Consider the following 25,202-nt stretch of genomic DNA (forward strand, 5'->3'; position numbering starts at 1 on the left):
CACTTAATCTTTGAATAGTTTTACGATATAGCTATCACCGCATCCAACAATCAGAGGTAGTGCTTGTAAATGCTGGAAATTGAAGCCCTCGACAAACGTAGGATGTTCAGAGGAGCGAAGGCAACTGGACCTCACTACAAACGCTTCCCCTCATCCCTACAGTCCCCTCATCCTCTGTCCTGGGAGCTCCAGGCCAGCTGGTTCCGGAACCATCTTCCCACCTCACAAACTTTCGGGGAAAGTTACTCGGCTGAGGTCTCTCGGAGAGCAGCCCTGAAGAGAACAATGAGGCCAGAAAGGGACCAAACAATAGGCGCACTACTCACAGATCCCAAGGAGATCCCGTCGGAGACCCACACAGCTCCTCAGTTCTCTTTTCGGATCCCGGTCTGAGCTCACATGGAGCGCACACCCACAATCCTTCGCGTGACGCTCCGCCGTGACGGCACGCGAACTGGGCCAAACTACCTCAACCTTGTCTTTCCCGCTTGGAATAATTTTGTATCTTTGTGCTAGCCGTAGTCCCATCGGTGCATGCGCACAACAGAAAATATGCCCGGCTGTGGCGCCGCGCCTGGAGATGCTGCGACCGGTCGTGCTTTGGCGCCTAAGCCCGAGGCTTGGGGGCCCGGCGGTCTCTGCCGGGAGCTGTGGTCGCAGGGCGGTAGCGTCCAGTGTCCCTCCTTCGGGCAGCACCTCGCCCAGAGCCCTAAACATCTTCGACAGGGAATTGAAGAGGAAGCAGAAAAATTGGGCAGCCCGGCAGCCTGAGCCTAGGAAATTTGACTACCTGAAGGAGGAGGTGAGACTGCGGGGCCGTGACGCTTGGAGGCGCGGAGCTGGCAGGGCGGACCGACCCACCCGGCCGTGTGACCTTGAGAAGAAGCTTCACCTTTGTGGGCCTTTCTATTCTGAAAGGACGAGGCTCGGCTAGCGTGCATGACAACCATTCATTCGCTTAGCAAGTACTGCCTGAGTTGCAGGGCAAAGCAATCCAACACCCCCCCCCCCCCCGCCACCTCCCCCTCCCCCGCCCCCGCCTTTGCAGGATCGCATTAAGGAGAGGGCGCGAGACAGGCATAGACAAGGAATGTAATTTCAGCTCAAGTAAGGAGAAGAAAAAGTGAAATGGTGGTATTGGTGATTAGGATGGTCAAGAACGGCTGTGTGAGAAATTAGTTGAGCTGAGATGGGAGATAGGTCGAGTATCCTAGGAAAAGGAAGAGATGAGTACAGAGCTCCTGACTGAGCCTGAAAGGACCTATAGGGGCCCTTCCATAAGTACCTCTTTCTGTTCAAGATAAGCACCTGGCTTACAGCCTGACTGAAGCCTTGTGAATGTGCAGAACTAGAATATTTTCAGTAAAGCATATGAAAATCGTTTTTGAAGTAAGTAAAAGGTATTGACATTTGGAATGACGTACAAAGTGGGCTGCTGAGGGAAAAGACTTCGATGTAGCCCTTGCCCGTCACCCTCTCAAAACGAAAACAACTGTGTTCTGAGCTTTCCTATAGTAAATCACAGCCCTGGAATGTTTATAAGAGACTGAGTGGAATCATGCCAGATGTCACTAACCTAGTGCAGGGTGGGTGGTACTTACCATTCGACTTCTTTTATATTGTGCTGGGGAGCTGGTCATCTGTACTTTTCCAGACTTGGTGTTTACTAATTTGCAAAAGTTACTAAAAGAAAAAAAAAGCTGTTAATGTAGATTGGCTGAGTATGGTGACACATGTCTGTGATCCTGGCATTCAGGAGGCTGAAGGTGGGGGATTAGAGGGTTGTTATGAGTCCAAAGCCAGCCTGGGTACCCTTTCTCAGACAAAACAAAACAAAAACGTGGTTAATTCATTTAGCAGTTACACAAAGTTTGTCCTAAGTTTTTATTAAGTGATCAGTTATATACTGATTTATAATCCTTAACCTTAATGAATTAATTTATAATTAATTTATAATGAATAATTTTTATTTTAATGTATCTCATGCTAGTGTATCACTTGTATTTGTCTGAGTTGGGGTTTCTATTGCTGTGATAAAACACTATCATCAAAAGTAACTTGAAGAAGAAAGGGTTTATCTTACAACTTCCAAGTTACACTTCATTTCTGAGGGAAGTCAGGCCAGGAACTGGAGGCAGGATCTGAAGAAAAAGCCCTAAAGGAATGCTGCTTAATGGCCTGCTCCTCATGGCTTGCTCAGCCAGCTTTCTTGTATCATCCAGGGCCACCTGCCCTAAGGGTGGCACCACTCATAATGAGCTGGATCTTCCCACATCCATCATTAATCAAGAAAATGCCCTACAGACTGGCCTACAGGCTAATCTTATGGAGACATTTTCTCAATTAAGATTCCCTCTTCTCTGCTGGGCAATGGTAGCCCACATCCTTAATCCTAGCACTCAGGAGGCAGAGGCAGGAGAATCTCTGAGTTTGAGGCCAGCCTGGTCTACAAAGCGAGTTCCAGGACAGTCAGGGATGTTAGACAGAGAAACCCTGTCTTGAAAAACCAAAAACTAAACCTAGTTTTTAAGATTGTTTAGAGCGGGTTTTGGTCTTGTTTGTTTTGGGGCAAGATCTCACTATAGGCCTGGCTGTCCTGGAATTCACTGTGTAATATATTCCAGTCTGGCCTCGAACTCACAGAGATTACCTGCCTCAGCCTCCCCGTGTTTATGTTGTTTTTGAGACAAGGGTCTTTATAATATATGCTAGGCTGGAACTAGCATATGTTCCAGACTGGCCTCAGACTTGTCGCAGTTCTCTTGCCTCGGCCTCCTGAATGCTAGGACTGTAGACATAAGCTGCCACACCCAGCAGATGGCTTAATTTTGATTTTATGAAATTGGCTCTAAGGTAATTTACTTCAGTTTGTTTCCAGGGATATTTTATTATGTTTTATATTATTTTATCCGTATCCAGTATTTATAAAGAAAGTTACTATGGGAAAATAGAAAATGGGATACAAAGTACTTACCATTTTGAAACGTAAGTTGAATCTTAGGAAAAAAGAATGTTACTCCTCTGTTAAACCTACTCCGTGTATTTAACCCATTGACTCTTGAAATCTTTCAGGTTGGAAGTCGGATTGCAGACCGTGTGTATGACATAGCCAGGTAGGAGTTGATATTACAGTGAGATGCTGTCACTTTCTCTTTCTCCCTCTCCCCCTCTCCTTGTCTTTCTGTCTCTTAGTCTCTGTCTCTGTCTCTCTTTCCCAAAACAGAGTCTTGCTCTAACTCCTAGGCCTTGCCTCTAACTGAGCTGGGGCAGTCCTCCTTTCTTAGTCTCTTGAGCATCTGGGAATGTGGACATGTTCCACCAGTCCTGAAGGACTGCAGAATCTGCTGTTGAGTGGAGACTTGAAATTAAACGATGAGAGCTTGATATGTGGAATAGTCGAATCTGAGAAATTGATTACCAGGATTGGTGATTGAAATCACTCTAACATCGTCTTTCTTTTTTAGATGTTTGAGATAGGGTCTCACTATGTAGCCCAGGCTGGCTTCCAGCTCATGGCACTCCTCCTGGATTATAGGATGGGTGCTGAGATTATAAGCTTGCACAGCCACACCTGGCTGTTCTTTTTCTGGGAAAGCAAATGACATTTTCTTCATTGTTGTATTCTCTTTTAAAAAATAGTATGGATATAAAACTTTTGCCTTTCTTCAAGCCTGAATGACTGATCTACTTGGTTTAGCCCAAATTTTTTAATAGACAGATTGCTCAAAATGTGGAACTAAAAAATCAACTACATGTGAAATTTTAAGATTTATTAAATCTAAGTTTAGGTTTTACTGAAATGAACAATAGAATCTTTTGCCACTTGAGTGAAGGAGAAAGTGTACCTAGATTTGTTTCCTGGTACTGTATTAAAATGTACTACATTGCTAATGGTAGTACAGATTTTATGACAATTCTGTGGTGAATGACTTGAGAAAGAGCACTTTCATTGAGTAGTATAAAAATCTTGATGGATCTGTTGCTGTATGCTTTGGGCATAATGAAAGCTTTATTGATTCAGACTTGTCACCATGTAGTGGAACGACAGCCCAAGAATGGCTTTATAGTAGACCTCCTCTCTGGCATTAGCAAATCACTCCTTTTTGTTGGCTTTTCTTTAAGTAACATTCATTGAATTATACCAACATGGGATAAATTTATCATCATTATCTCATAAAAGCAGGGAGAGTTTTATAAACTCACAGACTCTCCAGCTATATTTTGGATACATCTTTACAAATGAAAAGGAGTCTATAATTTTGTAAGGTAAAAAATACTTCCTTGTCGCAAATAGGCCCCTCCTTGTTTCATTTTTCGTCACTAATTAAAGACAAAAAAATGGCTCACTATTATCATTTGCCTGAATTATAGTTTAATGAATGAAGCACTAAGTTTTGCTTTTTAGTTTGGAGTTTACAAACTATGCCACAACTCTGAGGATAATAAAGCCAAGTCCATTAAGACTTGTGATTATGACTGAAAGGATAATTTAAACATTAAATGTTTGGATTAAATTATTTAAAATGCTAGTAAATGTCCTTGTGTTGATACTCTATTATTAGAGTACTTAACAGGCCTTGATTTGTAGCCACTGTGCTTAGCATGCACAAGCCTGTAATTTCCATCCCTTATATTATACTAGACTGGTGTCTTAGTTAGGGTTTCTAGTGCTGTGAAGAGACACCATGACCACAGCAACTCTTACAAAGGAAAACTTAGTTAGGGTGGCTTGCTTTCAGAGGTTTACCCCATTATGCGAGCAGCATGATGGTGTACAGGCAGACATGATGCTGGAGAAGTAGTTGAGAGTCCAACATCTTGCAGGCAACAGGAAGTCAACTGAGACACTGGGCAGTATCCCGAGCATAGGAAACCTCAAAGCCCACCCCCACAATGGCATACTTCCTTTAACAAGGCCGCACCTACTCAACAAGGCCACACCTCCTAGTAGTTCCACTCCCTTTGGGAGCCATTTTATTTCAAATCACTACAACTGGCTGTCTTGCAAGGCCCAGAGATCTGTCTGTCTCTGACTTTTTAGCACTGAGATTATAGGCACATGCTGCCACACTTAAGCTTAACTTTCATGTGGGTGCTGGTGGTTGGAAGTCATCACGTTGCATGGCAAGCACTCCCCAGCCCAGTTTTGGCAGTCATTCTTAAAAACAATTAAACTGACAGTCCTTTTTGTTCTTTCTTCTGTTTATGGAAACGCATGGCTTACAGTTGCTGTGTGTCCCAATTTAGAGGAGCTAGTCTAATATGGAGGTTTAATCTTCTGGCTCTGGCTTCAGATTGACTGAATTCAAGTGTTCAATTCAAGTGTTCATTGCTCCTTACATGATATGTTTGAGCTGGGATCTGGAAGATAGCTCAGTAGTTAGGAAGAGTGGTTGCATGCACTTCCAGAGGACTTGGGTTCTGTTCTCAGTACCTGCATGGAGGCTCACAACCATCTGTAACTTTAGTTCTAAGGGATGCCCACTTTGGTTTTCGTGGGCACCAGGTATGCGTATACATACATTGCAATCAAAACATTCACATATATAAAATAAGAATTTATATATATATATATATATACATATATATATATATACACATATATATTTATAAATAAAGAGGAGATATTTGAGTTGACTTAGCACTGGACACTTGGAACTTTCTGTACTCCTAAGTTTTCCATAATTCTTGGAGTTTTAGGTTTTTAGTTTTAACCCTGTAGTGCCGGAGATTAAACCGAGGGCCTTGCACATGCTGAGCAAGCACTCTATCACTGATCTGTATCCCCAGCCCAAGCTTAAAAATGCTTTATGAAATTTCATATGGAGAATAGAGCACATTTCCAAGTGTTCTCCCGCCTCAGAGTATTTGAGAAGTAAAGATAATTATTGATTTGCTGCTAAGTATGCCATTGTTTCCATATTAACTTATATTTAGCTTGATTTCAATCTTGGATTATTGAACTCAGATGCCTTTGTTAAGTGTGTTCTTCAATTTCATGTCTAAACTTTTTTGTTTGTTTGTGCTGCTAGAGCTTGAACTCGCACATGCTAGGAAAGTGCTGCACTGCTGACCTACATCGCCTGCCTGAGGCTGGGTCTCCATGGTTCAGTATTAGGGCCTGTGGATTAGTGACTAGATCAAACAGACTGGCTCTGTACATTCTATCTTCTGCTAGATACGCTGGTACAGCAAGGCTCCTGAAATGTGTAGTTACTAAAATCCGTTTACTTAAGACAATTAGTTCTTAATTATTTTATGGTCGGTATTGCAAAGCTTGGCTTCTATGTCTTTTTTCAGAGATTTCCCTCTTGCGCTGGATGTGGGATGTGGAAGAGGCTACATAGCACAACATTTGAATAAGGTATTTGATACACTGGCTTAATTAACTTTGAAAAATACAATTGACTAATTGTGTGTGTGCACATGCAAAGCATGCCTGGAGCATTTCTTTGTGTGTGTAGGTACGTGTGTGCTCATGCACACAGAGGTCAGAACACAGCCTTGGTGTCATCCTCAGGTGCTCTCCCTGGGTGCCATCCATCTTTGTGTTTTTTTGAGATAGGCCTCTTGTAGGCCTACGCCTTGCCAAGTAGGCTATACTGGAGGGGCAGTGAGCCTGGGAGCTGCCTGTCTCTTCTACTCCTTTGCTAGCATTACAGGCTCACCATGTCCAGCTTTTTTTATGTGGGTTCAGGGAACTGAACTCAGATCCTAGTGCTTTGAAGGCAAGATAACTGAATTTAGTTCATTTTAAGAAAAGACTTCCCTGATCAGTTTAGTTGAATATTTAGATTTTGATTATGTTAAAATTGCTAAACATTTATTCAGTGCTTTAGTTCAATAATTTTTTTAAGAAATGTAAGAATTCTAAAAGCAATAATTTTTTTAAACCTACATATTTTTCTCTTTGTTCTCACTTTGTTTAAGCATTTTTGATAATTCATCATAAAAGCTGGTGTCTAGCTCACTGGCAGAATTCTTACCCAGCATATATGAAACTCTGAATGTGATTCTTGGCAATGTAAAAAATATGTACACACACATATATACATATATTCATATTAATTTTATTAGTTAAAAGCTGTATAAAATATAGATAGCATTTAATAGTATTCATATTATTTTATTTCACATTTTCTAATGCAAATCATGTCTGAGGATTTCTGTTGCTGTGAGGAGACACTATGACCTCAGCAACTCTTTTTTTTTTTGGGGGGGGGGCGTGTTTCTATGTGTAGACTTGTGCCTTTCCTGGAACTCACTCTGTAGCCCATGCTGGCCTCAAACTCACAGAGATCCACCTACCTCTGCCTCCTGAGTGCTGGGATTAAAGGCGTGCGCCACCACCGCCCGGCTGACCTCAGAAACTCTTAGAAAGGAAAACATTTAATTAGGGCAGGCTTACAGGTTCAGAGGTTCAGTCCATTATTGTCATGGTGGAAAGCATGGCAGCATGCAGGCCGACATGGTGCTGGAGAAAGAAGTTCTATATCTGGAGGTAGCAGGAAGAGACAATGGGCCTAGTTTGAGCATTTGAAACCCTAAAGCCCACCCCCAGTGACTATTTCCTCCAACAAAGCCATACCTCCTAATCCCTAAATAGGGCCACATTCCCTAATGACCAAGCATTCTAATCTGTGCACTTATAGGAGCCATTCTTATTCAAATCACCACAAACCATAAATACATTTATTTGTTCATATATCCTTTTAGCCTTTGTGATTAAGACACTGTGCTAGACACAAAGATTAAAATGGGATTTTAAAAAATATTTATTTGTCTTATGTTTAATTATGTGTAGGTGAGTATGTTGGCATGTGGATATGTGCACCTGAGTGCAGGTGCCCACAGGTACGAGAGGCATTGGATTCCCTAGGGCTGCAGTTCCAGATGGTTGTGAGCCACCTGACATAGGTGGGAAATGAACTTGGATCCTCTGAAAGAGCAGAAGATGCTCTTAACTTCTGAGCCATCCTGAAGCCCCTGGGATTTCTGAAGTAAAATCTGTTTTGATAAAATGTATATTTGGGCCGGGCGGTGGTGGCGCAGGCCTTTAATCCCAGCACTCGGGAGGCAGAGACAGGCAGATCTCTGTGAGTTCGAGGCCAGCCTGGGCTATCAAGTGAGTCCCAGGAAAGGCGCAAATCTACACAGAGAAACCCTGTCTCGAAAAACCAAAAAAAAAAAAAAAAAAAAAAAAAAATGTATATTTGGGCTGGGTGGCAGGGGGATTGTGAGACTCCCCAGACATGACTGTTGATGAGAACAAATGCCATAGGAAATAAAACACTTGTTGAAATGCAACGAGAGTGAAAGGGCAGGATTTTATGTAGTCTTCAAGGCCCAGAATCCGGGTTGGTGGTTCAGAGCGTTGAGAATCAGCATGGCAGAAGGAAGGGAGAATGCTGTGGAATGTGATCGAGTGATGCTGAAGGACCATTAATTTGGGCATATCATGTCAGAAAGAGTCAAGAAGAGGGAGTAGACAGACCCTTTAAGAGGCAGTGTTAAAGGCAGTACAGTCTTGGGAGATGAAGCTGATTTAAAGGTGTAATATATGAGAGTCCTAATAAACCCAGTAGAACTTGATCAGTGATTGGATCTGGAATTCCCATTTGGTATCATATTTATCTGTAGCTCCACTTCTTACATCCTTCACCTTACCGTACTGGCCCTAGCTGTCCCCACCCCTTTCCTAAATTGCTGTAGTCGCTCCCACATGGGTTTCCCTGCTTCTGTCTTTGCCCCCAACAATCTGTGCTCACTTCAGGATGATCCTTTTAAAGTATAAGCCAAGTCATTCTTCATCTTGTCAGAACTGTTGTATTCTCTTCTAACTTAGTCATAATCATGTATTTGTGTGTGTATTTGTATGTGTGTGAGCACATGCCTGTCACAGCACACATGTGGAGATCAGAGGATATCTTTAGAAAGTTGATTATATCTGTCATCAGATTGGCGCCTGGCATCTTTACTCACTGAGCCATCTCAACAGTCTTGTGATTACTTTCTCAAATAGTACCCCCACTTTTGCTGACAGTAAGTTCCATAGCACTCATTAATCCATGGTATTTGTTTGTTTCTTTGGTGTCTTTCTTCTTGTACTGGACTTGCTTATTTTTGTTCATTACTAAAAATCATAGTTCCTACAACCCTCAGTGAATAATCATTACATTGTGAATGCGTGAATGTTAAGGTAACTTTAACTCAGTTGGGGTGTAACTCAGTGATAGAACACTTGCTAATGTGGGCTCTACTACTGAGCTGTGTCTCTGGCCCATCTTTTGATTTTAAGAAGCAGAAATCCACTGAAGTCAATTTAAATACAAAGGTATTTGTTGGAAGTTCTATGCTACTCAGATTTGGAAGTAGAGCTATCTCTCACAAGGTATTGAGATGTTGAAACTAAAGTATGAAGTACACCCCTGTTTTACACGCTTTCTGGGGTTATATGGATGCTACATGTTATCTTCACTCTTTTTCTCTTGTAGATTGTCCCTAGCATTTTTTTTTTTTTTGGTTTTTCGAGACAGGGTTTCTCTGTGTAGCTTTGCGCCTTTTCCTGGAACTCACTTGATAGCCCAGGCTGGCCTCGAACTCACAGAGATCCGCCTGCCTCTGCCTCCCGAGTGCTGGGATTAAAGGCGTGCGCCACCACCGCCCGGCTTTTTTTGGTTCTTTGAGACAGGATTTCTCTGTATAGCTTTGGAGCCTGTTCCCAAGCTGGCCTTGAACTCTAAGATCCACCTGCCTCTGCCTCCCGAGTGCTGGGATTAAAAGCATGTGCCACCACTGCCCAGCTTTTTGTCTCTAGTATTCTTGATGCGTGTGGCCCCACTATATGTACCCTGTACTAGCTTTTTCCAGCTTCTGAGAGCTAGTTGTTATTTCTTCCCCAACTCTGTTCAATGGTATTGTATTGATAACTTGAAAATGGAAATTGTCAAGTGCTACATAATAGTACCCTACCAAGAGTTAGTTTTTAGCATACCACTGCTCTAACCTTAAGTGTATGTGCTCTCGAGCTCAGAGACCTTTGCTCATGTCTTTTCATCTCTTTGTTCAGATTTTGAAGAGAGACAGATAGATTGATTAGCTTAGTTCTCTGCTCTCCACAGTGGTGTCATCTGAGAGCCAGTTCTGCACCTCCCTTACCAAGCCTGCATCAAGTAGCATGTAATCCACCTCGGCAGAGTAGCAGTACCATGGAAATCAGCAAACAGTTCAACTCACAGTGCTCTCTTCTTTCTCTTCTCCGCTGCCTAACAAATATTGGTAGGGTATACGCTTGCTAAGCTGTGAGCAGAAAAAAGTGAATGTGGTATGAATTGAAAGATAGCAGTTTCTCTAACAGAAGAGGGACGCCACATGGAAATCACTGAAGATGTTTCCTGGAGATCTCAGTGGTGCTGCAGATAAAGAGATAGACTGACCAGGACTGACCCAATGAGAAACTGGGATTATGCTTAGCCCATGAGCCACCCCTAGAGGGCGATTTAGTGACTTTATAGACACCAAGAATTGTAAACCTCATGAGCAAAGTCCTGAATTATAAGCAAAACAAAACAAAACAAAACAAAACAAAACAAAACAAAAACCCATATATCAAGTATATGTTTATAAAACACAAGTAAAACTAGATAAAATCAGAGAGGTGCTGAGGTAAGAATTTTCTCAAGATTCGGAAGCTGATGCCTGTTGTTGGTGAGAGAAAGACCAGAAGATACAGATTAAAGATTGGAGGAGGTAAAAATTGTAATTTCCTCCTTTGGAAATTTCAGTAATTGTTTTGCTTTGATTATCCCATTGCAGGAGACCGTGGGAAAGATTTTTCAAACAGACATTGCAGAACATGCTTTGGTAAGTAGCTTTTTAAAATTTGTTTCTGACCTCCTGGTTTAATTTTTAGTTCTTTATTTCTTTTGCAATGTAAGTGTAATTATAAATATATACACTCAGATAATACTGATGGGGGAATGTCTTTCTGTATGCTTCGAATATGTGTTGCCCTAAGTGGTTGATAAATAAAGCTGTTTGGCCTATGGCAAGGCAGCTTAGAGGCAGGTGGGAAATTCAGAGAGAGACAGGAAGAAGGAGGAGAGAGACGCCAGGCAGCTGCCCAAGAAGCAACATGTAATGGGAAGCATGTAAATCCACGGAACATGTGGTGATATATAGATTAATGGTTATGGGCTAATTTAAGACATAAGAGCTAGCTAGCTAAAAGCTTGAGCCATGACCATGCAGTTATAATTAATATAAGCCTCTGTGTGTTTACTTGAGGGACATGAGTGGGAGAGATTTGTCCCATTCGCCGGCAGGCCAGGACACAGGAAATCTTCCAGCTACAAATACAGGGAATACAGTAAGAAAAGCGATTCCTAATCATATTACCCAGAGACAGCTGTTGGTGACATTTGGCCTCCCACCTTTATAAATGTGTAACTACCTCCATTCCCCAAGTTCACGTATACAGTATTACATTAACATTCCATGTTTTTATGAAATGATACTGTGTTCTGTTTGAATACTGTTTGTGTATGTGTTCTTCTTTTTAAAATGACCACATAGCCTGCTTGTATGTGAGCATCACATAGTAGATTTATCTGAGCAACTTCTGGAAGCCTGCTGCAGTTCTGATTTCTCAGTAGCCACCCATGCTGTTAACATCATATGTAAAATAACTGTGTGTGTTTGGTTTATTTACTTTTGCCTGTAGATAAATTCTTGGTAGAATTCATTTATTCCTTTATTTTTCATGTTCAGTATATATCTCCAGATTGTCCCTAGAAAGATGAATGAGGATTTTATGTGAAAGTGCTTTTTTCTTTTTTTCTTTGGCAACCCTGGTCCAGCCTCTTTTATTTTTGTTAATCAGATAAGTAAAAATTTAAAATTGCCTTTATTTTTTCTGTCTTTGATTACTAGTTCAGTGAAATAGCTGTGGACAGATAGCTTGATTATTGGATTTCGGCCACCTACCATTTAGTCAGTGTCTTTCTGTCTCTGTCTTTCTCTGTCTCTCTGTGGGTGTGGGTATATTTCTTTCTTTTTCAAAATTTATTTTTAGTTTTTGTGTATGAGTGTTTTGCCTGGTTATATGTATGTGCACCATGTGCATGCCTGGTGCCTATGGAAACCAAAAGAGGAGCATCGGGTTTCTTGAAACTGGAGCTACAGATGGTTGTGAGTTTCTTTGGGTGCTGGAAATTAAACCTGGGTCCTCTGCACAAAATGCTCCTAACAGCTGAGCCATTTCTCTGGCCCCTTGTTGGTCTTTTCCTCTTCTTCTTCTTCTTCTTCTTCTTCTTCTTCTTCTTCTTCTTCTTCTTCTTCTTCTTCTTCTTCTCTCTCTCTCTCTCTCTCTCTCTCTCTCTCTCTCCCCCCCTCCCTCTCCCTCTCCCTCCCCCTCCCTCCTCCCTCCCTTCCTTCCTTCTTTCTTCTTTGGTTTTTCAAGATAGAGTTTCTCTGTGTAGCAGCCCTGGCTGTCCTGGAACAGCTGTGTAGACCAGGCTGGCCTTGAACTCAGAGATCTTCCTGCCTCTGCCTCCTGAGTGCTGGGATTAAAGGCGTGTGCCACCACGCCTGACACTCATTGGTATTCCTTAACTTTGAATTTTTAAAATAACTTTGTGACATGCCTATCCTCTCACCTTCGTTGATTTGAGCTTTTACATGTTTTTTTGTTTTTTTTTTTTAGGTCCTTTGTAAGAGTTTATAATTTAGAGACGTTAACCTTTAATAATCTATAATATATATCTTCCCACTTTTCATTTACATTGTTTATTGCTTTTTAGAAGTTTTTTAAATTAGTTTGTCATAAAACATCAATATTTTCATTTACAGTTTCTAACTTTTTAGTCTTGTTTACATAGATTTTAAAACAATCTTAAGAGTATAAAAGTGTTCAACCAGATTTACATCTAGTATTTTGTGGCTTCATTTGTTGCACTGAAATTTTCAGTTACCTGAGATTTCTTTTAGTGTGAATGGATTTATTGCTTATATTTTTTTGGAGCAGCTTGATGTTATTTAAGAAGGATTCTTGTGTGCCTTTTGTGTGCCACATTTTGTGTTTCGTTTTGTTTTTTGATAGAAACTACTGAGTAAATATAACATTAACAGTGCTTAACAATGATTGTGTTAGTAATTGAAACTCTATTTAAATATGTTGAACTTTTGTTTTTTACCATTAGAAAAATTCCTTAGAAACAGATATTCCTACTGTGAATATTTTAGCTGATGAAGAATTCCTTCCCTTCCAAGAAAACACATTTGACCTGGTGGTTAGCAGCTTAAGGTTAGTAATCCATTTGTACTTTTAAAATGTATGTTAGAGAGGCTGGAGAGATGCCTTGGCTGGTAAAGTACTTGCTGTGTAAGCATGAAGACCTAAGTTGGATTCACAGAACCCACATCACAGGCAGCCATAATGGCACATGCCTGTATTGTAATCCTGGCTCTGGAGAGGCAGTGACAGGCAGATCCCTGGGGCTCCCTGGCCAACAGCAGGTCAGTCTTACTTGATGAGTTCCAGATAAGTGAGAGACCCCATTTAAAAAACAGTATGGTCAGAACCCAAGCATGAGCTTAGCCTCTGGCCTCCATGTACACACATGTGCATGCATGCATGCATGTGTACACACACACACAAACACACACGTACGTATGTGTGTGTATATATGTTATAAATAGGTCTAATTTACATTGTAACATTTTACTCTTAGGCTAGCAATAGATAATGGATTAATACCATCACCCTCCATCCCCACCTGGAATTAAACCTAAGGCCTTGGGTTAAAGACAAGCACTTTTACTGAGCTGTATGTTCTTCACTGTGATAAAGTAAATTCTTTAGTTTATAAACTACAAGATTCTTCTGTTTAACAATTATGGATTTAGGACACCCTAGTGGAAATCTGATGTAGTGTCTTTTTATTCCCAGGTTTCTACATACAGCTTGCTAAAGCTCTTTTGCTGTCACACATTAGAGAATAAACAGGGTCAGCAGAAAACAGGAGATTTAAAAGGTGTTTTATGTATAAGTTTAGAAAGCTTTGTTCTTTTGATTTCCATCATCTTAAAAGATGTCAGATGTGCTGTCTACCTATTAAAATAGGAAAAATCCAAACACTGACAACACCAACTGCTGGCAAGGGTGTAGAGCAACAGGAACTCATTGCTGGTGGGAATGCAAAAATGATATAGACGCTTTGAAAGACTGTTCGATGATTTCCTGAAACTTGAACATACTTTGTTAGGTTCCAGCATTTATACTCTTTGATATTTACCCAGAGAAATGAAAAATCTATATCCATGCAAAATCATGAACATGAATAATATATTACTCCTTAAAATTTTTTTAAATTTGTTTATTTTATGTATATGAGTATTTTAACTGCAGGTGTGTATGTGCACTACATGCATGTCTGGTGCCTGTGGTGGCCAGAAATGGATGTAGAGTCCTCTGGAGTCACAGATTGTTGTGAGCCACCATTTGGGTGTTAAATACTAAACTCAGCCTTCCACAAGAGTAACAAGTGCTTTTACCACTGTGGCTAGGTTATTAATTGCTAAAACTTGAAAGCAACTAAGATGCTGTCTTAGGATTACTCTTGCTGTGATGAAAAACCATGACCAAAGTAACTTGAGAAGGAAAGGGTTTATTTCACTCACAGTTCCATATAAAGTTCATCATCAAAAGCGGTAAGGGCAAGAGCCTGAAGGCAAGAGTTGATGCAGAGGCTATGGAGGAGTATGCTTCCTGGCTTGCCTGCCCTGCCTTGCTCACCTGCTTTCTTAGAGAACTCAGGACCACCTGCCCAGGGGTGGGACCACCCACAATGTGCTGGGCATTCTCCCATTGATCACTACTTAAGAAAATGTCCTACAAACTTGCCTACAGCTGTTTTCCTCATTGGTTTTCTCTACTCAGGTGATTTTAGTTTGTGTCAAGTTGACATAAAACTATGGAGCACAGATGTCCTTCAGTACTAAGTGGTTGAGTTGTGGTACATCTTGACAATGGAGTTATTTAGCACTAAAAAGAAATAAGGTGTAGAAACATGATAAGAATGCAGGAAACTTAAAGACACATTACCAAATGAAAGTTTATTAAAAAAGCTGAGTATGTTGGTTCCAACTATATGATATTCTGGAAAAGGCAAAATTATGGAGACGGTAAAAAAAGTTCAGAGTTGTGGAAGTATAGAAAATGTTTTAATTTCAGATTTCAAAGTTTAATACTTTTTTGTGGTTTAGCCTAATGATAATTACACTAATTAAGGTTAAGCAACTATGTATTTCTATTTTAGTTTGCACTGGGTGAATGACCTTCCTAGAGCACTTGAACAGGTGAGGAAACTTATGTTGACTTAGTTCTGTGTTAGTTTATTATCCAGATTGACAAATGTTTCTGTTTTCACTGTTTGTAAGTCTTACAGAGAATGGAATGAAACCAAATATTTGTAATGTTGTATGGGCTGGATATACTTGGTACTCTTTGACTTACAAATATACACATTAGGTGACATTCCTTGAGAACTTTAAGAATAGTCAGTTGTAGAATTGCTTATATTTATAAAAGATTTAATTACTGTTTAAAATAATATTGGTATCACAAAACATATTCTTTTGTTTGTTTGTCTTTTTTTTGAGACAGTGTTTCTCCATGCAGCCCTGACTATCCTGCAAGCCATTTTGTAGACCAGGCTTGCCTTGAACTCAGAGATCTGCCTGCCTCTGCCTCATGAGTGCTGGGATTAAAGGTGTGTACCACCACTGCCTGGTTATAAAGCATATTCTATATTAAAAAATTCCTTCTCGCCGGGCGGTGGTGGCGCACGCCTTTAATCCCAGCACTCGGGAGGCAGAGCCAGGCGGATCTCTGTGAGTTCGAGGCCAGCCTGGGCTACCAAGTGAGTTCCAGGAGAGGCGCAAAGCTACACAGAGAAACCCTGTCTCGAAAAACCAAAAAAAAAAAAAATTCCTTCTCTCCCTTTATAGCCTGTGAACTTTTTCTGGGTAGGAACTTGTCTATGTTTATATCTGTCCTGTGCATTACTCTCAGTAAGAGTTAGACAAATGCTTGTAGATTGGTGTTTATCAGTGAGCAGAGAGTGGTGGGTATATGATGGTGTGGGCAAGTGGGGGTGTTCCAGGAGAACAGTTTGAAGGAAGCATGCAGAGCCATGTGAGAACTGGCCTAAACTAGGCTGAAACTCATGAGCTGTCACTTGTACTGCATTTCTTTAGCCAAAATAAACGAGAAGTTCAGCCCAGATTAAAAGAGTAGGAAATAAATTCTATCTGTTGATGGGACATCTTAAAAAATTTCTTTTTAGAGGGCACAAACAGGAAGAATTATAATTTTGTGAGCTATCATTTTTTAAATGTTTTTCTTGTAGTAGTTACTGTAAAAAGCAAGTTGTATCTTATAAAATTTGAAAACATACACCATCTTATAGATACTAGAATCATTAGTGAGTGTATTTTCTGTCTTTGTCATTACTATACAACATTACTACACACCATAGAGCAGTGACTCTAGGATTCTTGTCTGATGTTATTCACTTCCTGATTTATTTGGCAAAATAAGGTTTGTAGTCATAAAATATTAGCTTGGATACAGTTATTGTTTTGATGTTTCTGTCTGTAAAATTTGAATAGTTGTGTTATATTTATTACAGATTCATTATGTCTTAAAACCAGATGGGGTGTTTGTTGGTGCGATGTTTGGAGGTGACACGCTCTATGAACTTCGGTGTTCGTTACAGTTAGCAGAAACAGAAAGGGAAGGAGGATTTTCCCCACACATTTCTCCTTTCACTGCTGTCAGTGACCTAGGACATCTGCTTGGGAGAGCTGGCTTCAATACTCTGACCGTGGTGAGTAGCAGGAGAACCAAGTCACCCACTTATTTCATTGCTTGGGGCAGTTTTCCTTGCTCTTTCTTTTTATCTTCTTTTTTGGGGGGAGTGTCTTGCTATCTTTAGTGTGCGTAAATACAACTTGCCTGAATTGTTGAAAATATAAACTTTAGCATTTAGCTTCCAGGATAAGTAGCTTCAAAAAATGTACCAGTTTATGAAGAAACTTCTTTTTAAATAGCATGTATTTATTTTGTGAGGGAGGAAGGTGTGCCATGGTCTGTAGCTAGAGTTTTCCTGCCTGGCCCACAATCAGGACAAATCTCTCTCACCTGCCAGTCCCACAGCCGCTTAAACCCGACCAAGTAAACACAGAGACTTATATTGGTTACAAACTGTATGGCCGTGGCAGGCTTCTTGCTAACTGTTCTTACAGCTTAAATTAATCCATTTCCATTAATCTATACCTTGCCACATGGCTTGTGGCTTACCGGCATCTTCACATGCTGTTTGTCATCTTGGCGGCTGGCAGTGTCTCCCTGACTCAGCCTTCCACTTCCCAGCTTTATTCTCCTCCTTGTCCCGCCTACACTTCCTGCCTAGCCAATGGCCAATCAGTGTTTTATTTATTGACTAATTAGCAACACATTTGCCATACAGAACATCCCACAGCAATGGTCAGAGGACAGCTTTTGAGAATCAGTTCTCTCCTGCTGTGGGCTTCAGTACTGAACTCAGTGCTTTACCTGCCAACCCCTTTAAGGGAGACTTTAAAAATACTACTCCATTAGAATCTTCAAATCCAAGCTAGGTATAATATGGGATAAGACCACTACAAATGTGGTAATGGGTATCCATTATAGGGGCACTTGTGGTACTGTCCCTACCACCAACTCTCAATTCAAGCAGACACAAGTGACTACATTTTCTAAGTCTAGGCTTAGTTGAGGTAGAACATGCTGTATTTCAGTCCCAGTGGAGAGTTTTATAGAGAGGATCCATAAACAGGAAGTGTAGAAGAAACACAGATTCTGCGTAGACTGATGGGATAGCGCACTGGATATAACTTACTTTATTTTGGGGAGGCCTTTTTGAGACTGGGTCTCATATACCCCAGGCTGATATGGAAGTCACTGTGACTTTGAACTGATCCTTCTGCCTCTACCCCCGGTGTACTTTGATCACAGGCATACACACACCTGGCTTCAGTGACTGTGACTTGACTCCCTGCCCTATCTCTCTACTACTTAAGGGAATTTAGGAGAGGTGCTTCAGTTCTCTCAGCATTTTAAAAAATATATAAGTGCTTTTTACCCCAAGAGGCCCTTGTTACTAAATGGCCAAAGGGTATGAGGTAACCTGACTATTGGTATGAAATACCTGCTTTTCTCTTTCCCTTTCCTCCTTCTACTCCTAAAACTTTCCGAGAATAAATTTCTAGAAGAGAGTCATCTCCCTTCCACCTCTCCGATCACAGTCGCCCTACAGGACTCGTTACTCTGCTCAGATGAGTTGAATAGATTTACTATGATTTCCAAACCCTCTGACATAGAAACATAACTAAATTTGATTGGAAGTGATTGGAATTTTTGATGAAGAAAGCCTCCAGTTGCATAGCTAGAGATGATAGGCTTACAGTTAAAATAGCTATTTGAGTTAACTTATTGTGAATGCATTTCATAAAATCAGCCAACCAAAAATTGCATCATATCCTGTGTATTGATAGAAAGCAAGGGTGGTTGGTAAACTGGCAGAACCCCTAATCTTGAAAAATAGCCTCCAGAGGGGTAAGGGAAGAAACAACAGATTGGGAGAGGAGGCAAGGCTTTGTCAAGAGCAGAAGACAACTCCAAGATGTCTCGCCTGTGTCTGGCTTGACTTCTATAAACTTTTAAATTGCCTAAGTCAATAAAAAGTGGTTTTGATGCTGGGTGGTGGTGGCGGCAGCGGCGGTGACGACGCATACCTTTAATCCCAGCACTCAGGAGGCAGAGCCAGGCGGATCTTTGTGAGTTCAAGGCCAGCCAGGTCTACAGAGCGAGATCCAGGACAGGCACCAAAACTACAAAGAGAAACCCTGTCTTGAAGAACCAAAAAAAAAGTGGTTTTGAGATGTTGAACATCTAAAAATTAGAAAGCATAGCTTTGTGTCAAAGAACCAACATTACTGATACAAGAAGTTAGGCATTGAGGGGTTGTTATATTTTAAGACTTCTTAAATTATATAAATAATTCACAAATAATTTTTATTATAAATTTAAAACTACTGATAAACTGAAAAATCTGTCATTTGCCTTTAATCCCTCAAATCTTAGCTCTCTTCTGAGAACAGCATTTCTCAAAATTTTAGTCTTCGGTGTTCAAAATTTCAGAATTTGGTTTAATCCCAGCACTTGTGAGGCAGAGGCTGGTGGATGTTATGAGTTCAAGGCCAGCCTTGTCGACAGAATGAGTTCCAGGATAGCCAGGGCTACACAGAGAAACCCTGTCTCGAAAAAAAGTAACAAACAAACAAAAACTGTTAACTTATTAGAACTTATTCTTTTAAGACTAAAAATGATATGTACTACTTGTTAATATGAATTCTTTGCATTCTTATAAAAAAAGAACTATACTGAGCTGAGGATATAGCTTAGTGAAAAATTCTTAACCTAGATTCCATCTCTAGCACCACTAGCCAATAAGAATAAAAATGAAGCAAAATCTTCTTAAGCCAGCTGTGGTGGGGAATGTGTGTAATCCCAGCACTTGGAAGGCAAAGGCAGGGAATGGGTCATGAAGCTAGACTAGGTTGGAGAACCATGTTTCCAAAAAGCAGTGTCACACTTGAGGGTTTTATAAATTGCCTTAGTGTGTGCTTTAGTAAGAGGGTCGAATTCTAATGTCTGATCATTGGTAGAACCCTTACCTAGCCTGTATGAGGCTCTGAGTCCAATTCCCAGCACTATTATGAAAAATGACCTCTCTCTCTCTCTCTTCTTCTTCCTCCCTCTACACCCAGCCCAGTCCATGCGTATTTAAAATACTAGGAAGGAATAATGAAATGTATGTACAGGGAGAAGAGATAGAACAAGGTTTGAAATATAAAGAAGTCTCCTCCTGACATCTGAAATTTGATCCTTCTACCCAAGACAGGAACTTGAAGAAACATAGTTATGCAGAAAGGGAATAAATGCATAGATGCTTATTACTCAATTAATGTTTCTCACTTTTTAAATGTTTTTAAAAGTTTTCGCACTCTTCTACAGTCCATACCCAACCCCCAGGGAATAGTAATGCCCACAGTGGGCCAGGTCTTCCTATATCAAGACAGCCCCCACAGGCAAACATGATCTAGACAATCCCTCATTGATACTCTTCCCACGTGATTCTCCATTGTGTCGAGGTGACATATCTTTTCTTTCCAGTTTAATACCTAATGTGTCCTCTATCTGAGCATAATATGTTAAATGGATGTTTAGCACGAGGCTGGGAGATTGAATAGGAACTTCCTCTGTCTACCCCATGCCTGACTTGGTCTTGTGGTACCAAGAATGGCATACCCCTTTGGGAGAATAGTTACAAAAAACAACAACAACAACAAGCCGCAAATGGTGGCAAAGACTTTTAATCTCAGCAGAGGCAGAGGTAGGCAGATCATTGAGTTTGAGACCAGCTTGGTCTATGTAGTGAATTCCAGAACAGTCTAGGCTGCATAGTAAGATCCTGTCTCAAAAAAATAAATAAAGTAACCTTCACAGTATAAAACAGTTACTTCATTTTGTTTTTAAAGAAGAAGCTGGCCCCAGTTGTTAGAGTTTTAGGAAGATAGCATTTGTGAAGAGTATTAAAAACAAGACTAATCTTGGTGGAGATAGAGCTCAGTGGTGGACACTTGCCTAGTACTTGTAAGGATCTGATAAGGGAAATTTCCTGTCTACCCTGAGAGAGTGGTCTGGGAAATAGTTATAGCTCCTTTCCAAAGCTTGATTTTTATTTGTTTGTTTGTGATTGTCACATGAATATTACATTTTTCTTTTAAAAATAGGATACTGATGAAATTCAAGTTAACTATCCTGGAATGTTTGAATTGATGGAAGATTTAAAAGGTGAGTCATTTGTAGACTGGATTTGAGAGGCATTTTGACAGTGTACTCTATGTCAGAGGTCGGGGTAAGCACTAGGGATCCATTCCTGTAGAGAAAGCACACTGTTGTCATAGAGCTCATGGTATAAAGTGGAGGAGGTGACACTAGAAGAGTTAGATTGGAATTGTGGCTAGTGCTATGAGGTTGAGGCTTGTAGCACTATCTGCTTCTGGAATAATAGAGGACAAATTTGTTGAAGGGTACATTTGTGCTTAAAATACTTCAGTGACTTCCAGTAGCAACAGTTCATATGTCAGGTCTAAGCATGCACACACACGTCTACACACACACACACACACACACACACACACACACACACACACACACACACACAATTAAAAAACATCACAAACCTTAGATAGTTTAATGAGTTTAGGATTGAGGGTTTAGTTGAGAATAGATCCTGGTCTGGGAGATTAAAGGGATTTTGTGTGAGAAGATGGCATTTGAGTTATGTTCTAAAGAAATAAAATGAGTTAACTGGATGAAAAGATGAGAGAAGTGTGTCTCAGGTACAGAGCATAGCATATTCAAAAGCCTTTTGCAAGAGAACATGGCTGGAACTGGAAAAGGGGCATTTTTCAGAGGTCAGTGAGATGGAGAGTTGGATTGGTAAGTGAGAATCAGATCCTGCACAGAACCTTAAAGTTCCGGGATTACTTACCTTTGTTTTTATGACCGAATACCTGACAGAAGCAACTTAAGGGAGAAGTGATGTTGGCTCAGGGTTCAGAGTGTACAGTCTGTCATGTCAGGGAAGACCCTGTGATGGGAGAAAGGTGGTTTAGCACCCCAGTTACTCATTTCCTTCAGCTAGACCCTTCCACAGTCTTCCAAAATGGTACCACCAGCTAGGGACTGAGATTTCAAACACACAGACCTTTTGGCAGTGGTGGTGGTGTATGTGTTGGGGGAGTGGGAGGTTCCATGTTTAAGCAATAACAGACCCTCTTAACATTGTTTTCCCTTCCCTGGGTTTGATCTCCAGTTCCCAAAATATATTGATAATTTGACTTCCCAAATTCTTAAAATTTGTGGTGGGTTTGGTTTTGTAAGACTGTGTCTCATGGTTTGACCTCAGGCTGGCCTTGAACTCAGAGGTATGTTGCTTTGGGCATGGGCTACCCAAATTAATGTGTTGTAATGCATTTTTTCCTACATACATGTTTGCTGTCTCCTGCTCAAAATTAGGGAAGGCCCTTATCATTAGTTCATATCCAGAGCGTTAGCTTGGCATTGAAAGTTGCATCATGTAGCTGTACCAGGCTTGTAACTTAGACCTTCCAAAGTCTCTATAATTGCTCTTTTTTCAAGGTTCATTCTTAGCATCCCTGGTACATACCACATCTGCAAAGTGGCCCAGATGTCAGTAGAGAGCTCTTGATTTGTCTCTGCTCGTGGTCATGCCCATGTTGAGACCAGATTCTTTAGTCTCATCAGACAAAGGTTCTCAAGGGTTCAGTTTTTCTTTTTCACTTTTGTATCCCCAACCTGATGCAGTGGCCTTGGTGAAATAAGCATTTGATGTTTGCAGTCTTATAAATTTTGATTACCTGTATCTTTGCTGATCATCCTCTTAACCCCCTGTAGTAATTTGAGTCTCCCATATCACTGCATATCTTCATGAAATAATTACTCAATTAAAAAAAGATTGTCCTTATCAAGCATTTTAATTGGGAGGAAGCCAAAATATAAATATTTTAAAATCTTTTTAAAGATTTATTTTATATGTATGTGTGTTTTGCCTGCTTCTTTTTGTGTCTGCCATGCGTGTGCCTGGTCCCAGAGGAGGCTAGAAGAGGATGTTGGATCCCCTGAGTTTAAGCTTAAATGGATGTGGTTGCTGGGAGTCAAAACCTTGTCCTCTGCAAAAGCAGCAAGTATCCAAACCACCAAGTATCTCCCCAGTACAAGATGCATATTTTTAAGAGTTAATTAGCAAAGGAAGCTTCCTGCAATAAAGTTTGCTAAGAGGTGGTGTTTTGGATTTTGGTAAGTGTATTTCAGTTATTTAGGAGGGAAATTTGACAGTTTTTGGTAGGTCAGTTGTGGCCTTTGTGAAATAAGCATTTAGTGAGTACAGTCGTACAAATTTTGATTACCTGTATGTCTTTGCTGATGAGCCTCTTATCCCCTGTAGTGACTTGAGTCTGCCACAGCACTGCAGCAGAGTTGACTAGGGGATGGGGAGGCATACATATATATATATATGTATGTATGTATGTATATATATATACATACATATATATGTATATATATATACATATATATATAAAATTATGTAGAAGAATCAATCTATCTATCTATCTATCTATCTATCTATCTATCTATCTATCTATCTATCTATCTATAGAAGGCAAGAGAATAGTACCACTAGACCTAGGTGTTTGTGGAAGTTCCCAGGTCATGGAGCTGTTTTCCTTGTTACAAAGGAAGTAATACTATATAGAGGTACAAAGCTTGAGAATGATGTAGAAACACTCTGAAATAGTCATTGGAGAGAAAGGTGAACTGACTAGGGAAAAGCTACAGAGTTTGAAGGGTTCATTTAAAGTCTATCAGACTTATCAACGGTGGTTGGCAACAAACAGGGAGGTAGTTGAGTCGGTTTGGATTGATGTTTTGCTAATTATATGACAGAAATCCAAAAGTGAAAGGTAACTCCACAAATATAATTGAAATAGTGACCTGGAAGAAAAAGGAAGTAGAAGGCAGAAGTGAGCTGGTAAGTTGGGTGAAAGTTGCTGTAGCTAAGCATTCTCAAAGCAGTCAGAAAACAATTATGGCTGAAGTACTTAATCATGCTGAAAGGGCAGGATGATTAAGTCAGAAAATGAGATGCTTGGTGAATGATTTGAAGGTAAAGCAGTTATAAGTGATAACTCCGTCTGGGACATATTTCACATATGGGGCAGAGGTGGAGTGACAGAGCTCAATGGGTATGAGGTAGAGAGAATGGAATTTGATGGACAGTAACATTGAAAACCCTTCCTCTTAGAATGGTGGTATGACCAGAGGTGCACAGGAAAACTGAGCCAGGTGCCAGACCTTGCAAAGGAGGGGACTGACTGGGTGATAACCTGTCAGCAAGCAGGAGCAGGAGAAAGTTATGGCTAAGTGGAACAAGCCTCTACAGGGAGAGGGCGTATGATAGGTGGAGGAGGTATGGCCAGGAAGACACCGAGGAACAACAGCCACACAGATCCTACCTCCCAACTTAGACGACTGTGACTCCTAAGTAATAAATACCTTCCATCGAGAGGTTTCCATCTGGTCTCCTTTGTGAACTACTTGTTCATGTGCTCTCGCGCTCTCTCCTCTCTCTCTCTCTATCACACACACACACACACACACACACACACCCCACACACTTCATTAATAGCATGGATGATTTGGGGGAGTTAAAGTTGGGGTCTGTGAAACAGAATTATGCTTACCTAAGGAAGCCTTTATCTGGTTCTGAAAGTTGTGATATGTTTTGAAATAATGAAATTTATAAAATTGTTTGCCTGTTCTTTTATTCATAGACTTATGATTTTTACAAACATTATTACACTTGTTTTTTTCAGTAACCTTCTTGGTAACTGCGTTGCTCCTGTATTAAGTGAGAAACATTAGGGCTAAGGAGAACAGTTGAATCTGAGTGGCAGAATTAGGTGCCAAATTCTTGTCTCCTGCCCTGGCTTCTTCACTGACCCCTATTACTTGTTGTAGTTGCCTACTAGTGATAAGGTTCTGCCCTATGTGCTTCCATTACTTGCCTGTTTATCACAAGACCCGTTTCACATGTTTAGCATTCTTCTGAGTGTGACCTTACACTGTCATGTTAACATAGGGAAATGCACATAGCCAAAAACTTACCATTGTGGTCCTTTTTCATCATGAAATAAAGGATTGGTAGGCTGTAGATTTATACTCAAGATGATAAAGATAATAAAACACAGAAACTATTTTTTGAACACTTCCTCAAATACTGAAAACACTGATAGAATTATGGAGCCCTTTTATCTAAAAGCTTGAGACATGATAATGAACTTATTATTTCTCATTTAGGTTTCAATGATAATTCTTCAAATAGACTGTTTATTTTGTACTAGTCTACAATAAGTGCTGTGCTCATGATTCATTTCAAGAAAGAAAATAGAAAGAGACAAGAAATTAGACCTATCAGTTGGAAAAGGTTACTGCCCACTGATTTAAAAAT

General features: G+C 40.4%; 2 protein-coding genes across 6 annotated transcripts in view; one reads left to right on the plus strand and one right to left on the minus strand.

Moving 5' to 3' along the window:
- The window catches only part of Esf1 (ESF1 nucleolar pre-rRNA processing protein homolog), a 57,795-nt gene extending 57,338 nt beyond the window's left edge, over positions 1-457 (minus strand). The window contains exon 1 of the mRNA XM_052722711.1: positions 327-457. The gene's annotated coding sequence lies outside the window, so the exon portion shown is untranslated. The remainder of the gene's footprint in view (positions 1-326) is intronic.
- Positions 458-531: 74 nt separating this feature from the next.
- Ndufaf5 (NADH:ubiquinone oxidoreductase complex assembly factor 5) overlaps positions 532-25,202 on the plus strand; it is a 31,987-nt gene continuing 7,316 nt past the window's right edge. For 2 of the 5 annotated variants that reach the window (XR_008214817.1, XM_052722712.1), the window contains exons 1-8: positions 535-802; positions 3,073-3,113; positions 6,301-6,364; positions 10,816-10,863; positions 13,200-13,303; positions 15,318-15,357; positions 16,692-16,889; positions 20,899-20,959. Coding sequence is in view for 4 of the 5 variants with exons in the window: in XM_052722712.1 (XP_052578672.1) it covers positions 581-802; positions 3,073-3,113; positions 6,301-6,364; positions 10,816-10,863; positions 13,200-13,303; positions 15,318-15,357; positions 16,692-16,889; positions 20,899-20,959 (778 nt within the window). In the remaining variant the exon portion in view is untranslated. Of the gene's footprint in view, positions 803-3,072; positions 3,114-6,300; positions 6,365-10,815; positions 10,864-13,199; positions 13,304-15,317; positions 15,358-16,691; positions 16,890-20,898; positions 20,960-22,784; positions 22,977-25,202 lie in introns of those variants that run through there. The other 3 variants (XM_052722714.1, XM_052722713.1, XM_052722715.1) reach the window with 3 other exon arrangements.

Source organism: Peromyscus californicus, unplaced genomic scaffold, assembly GCF_007827085.1.
Source record: "Peromyscus californicus insignis strain IS unplaced genomic scaffold, ASM782708v3 Scaffold_7__1_contigs__length_154581171, whole genome shotgun sequence".
In the NCBI taxonomy this organism is placed as follows: Eukaryota; Metazoa; Chordata; class Mammalia; order Rodentia; family Cricetidae; genus Peromyscus; species Peromyscus californicus.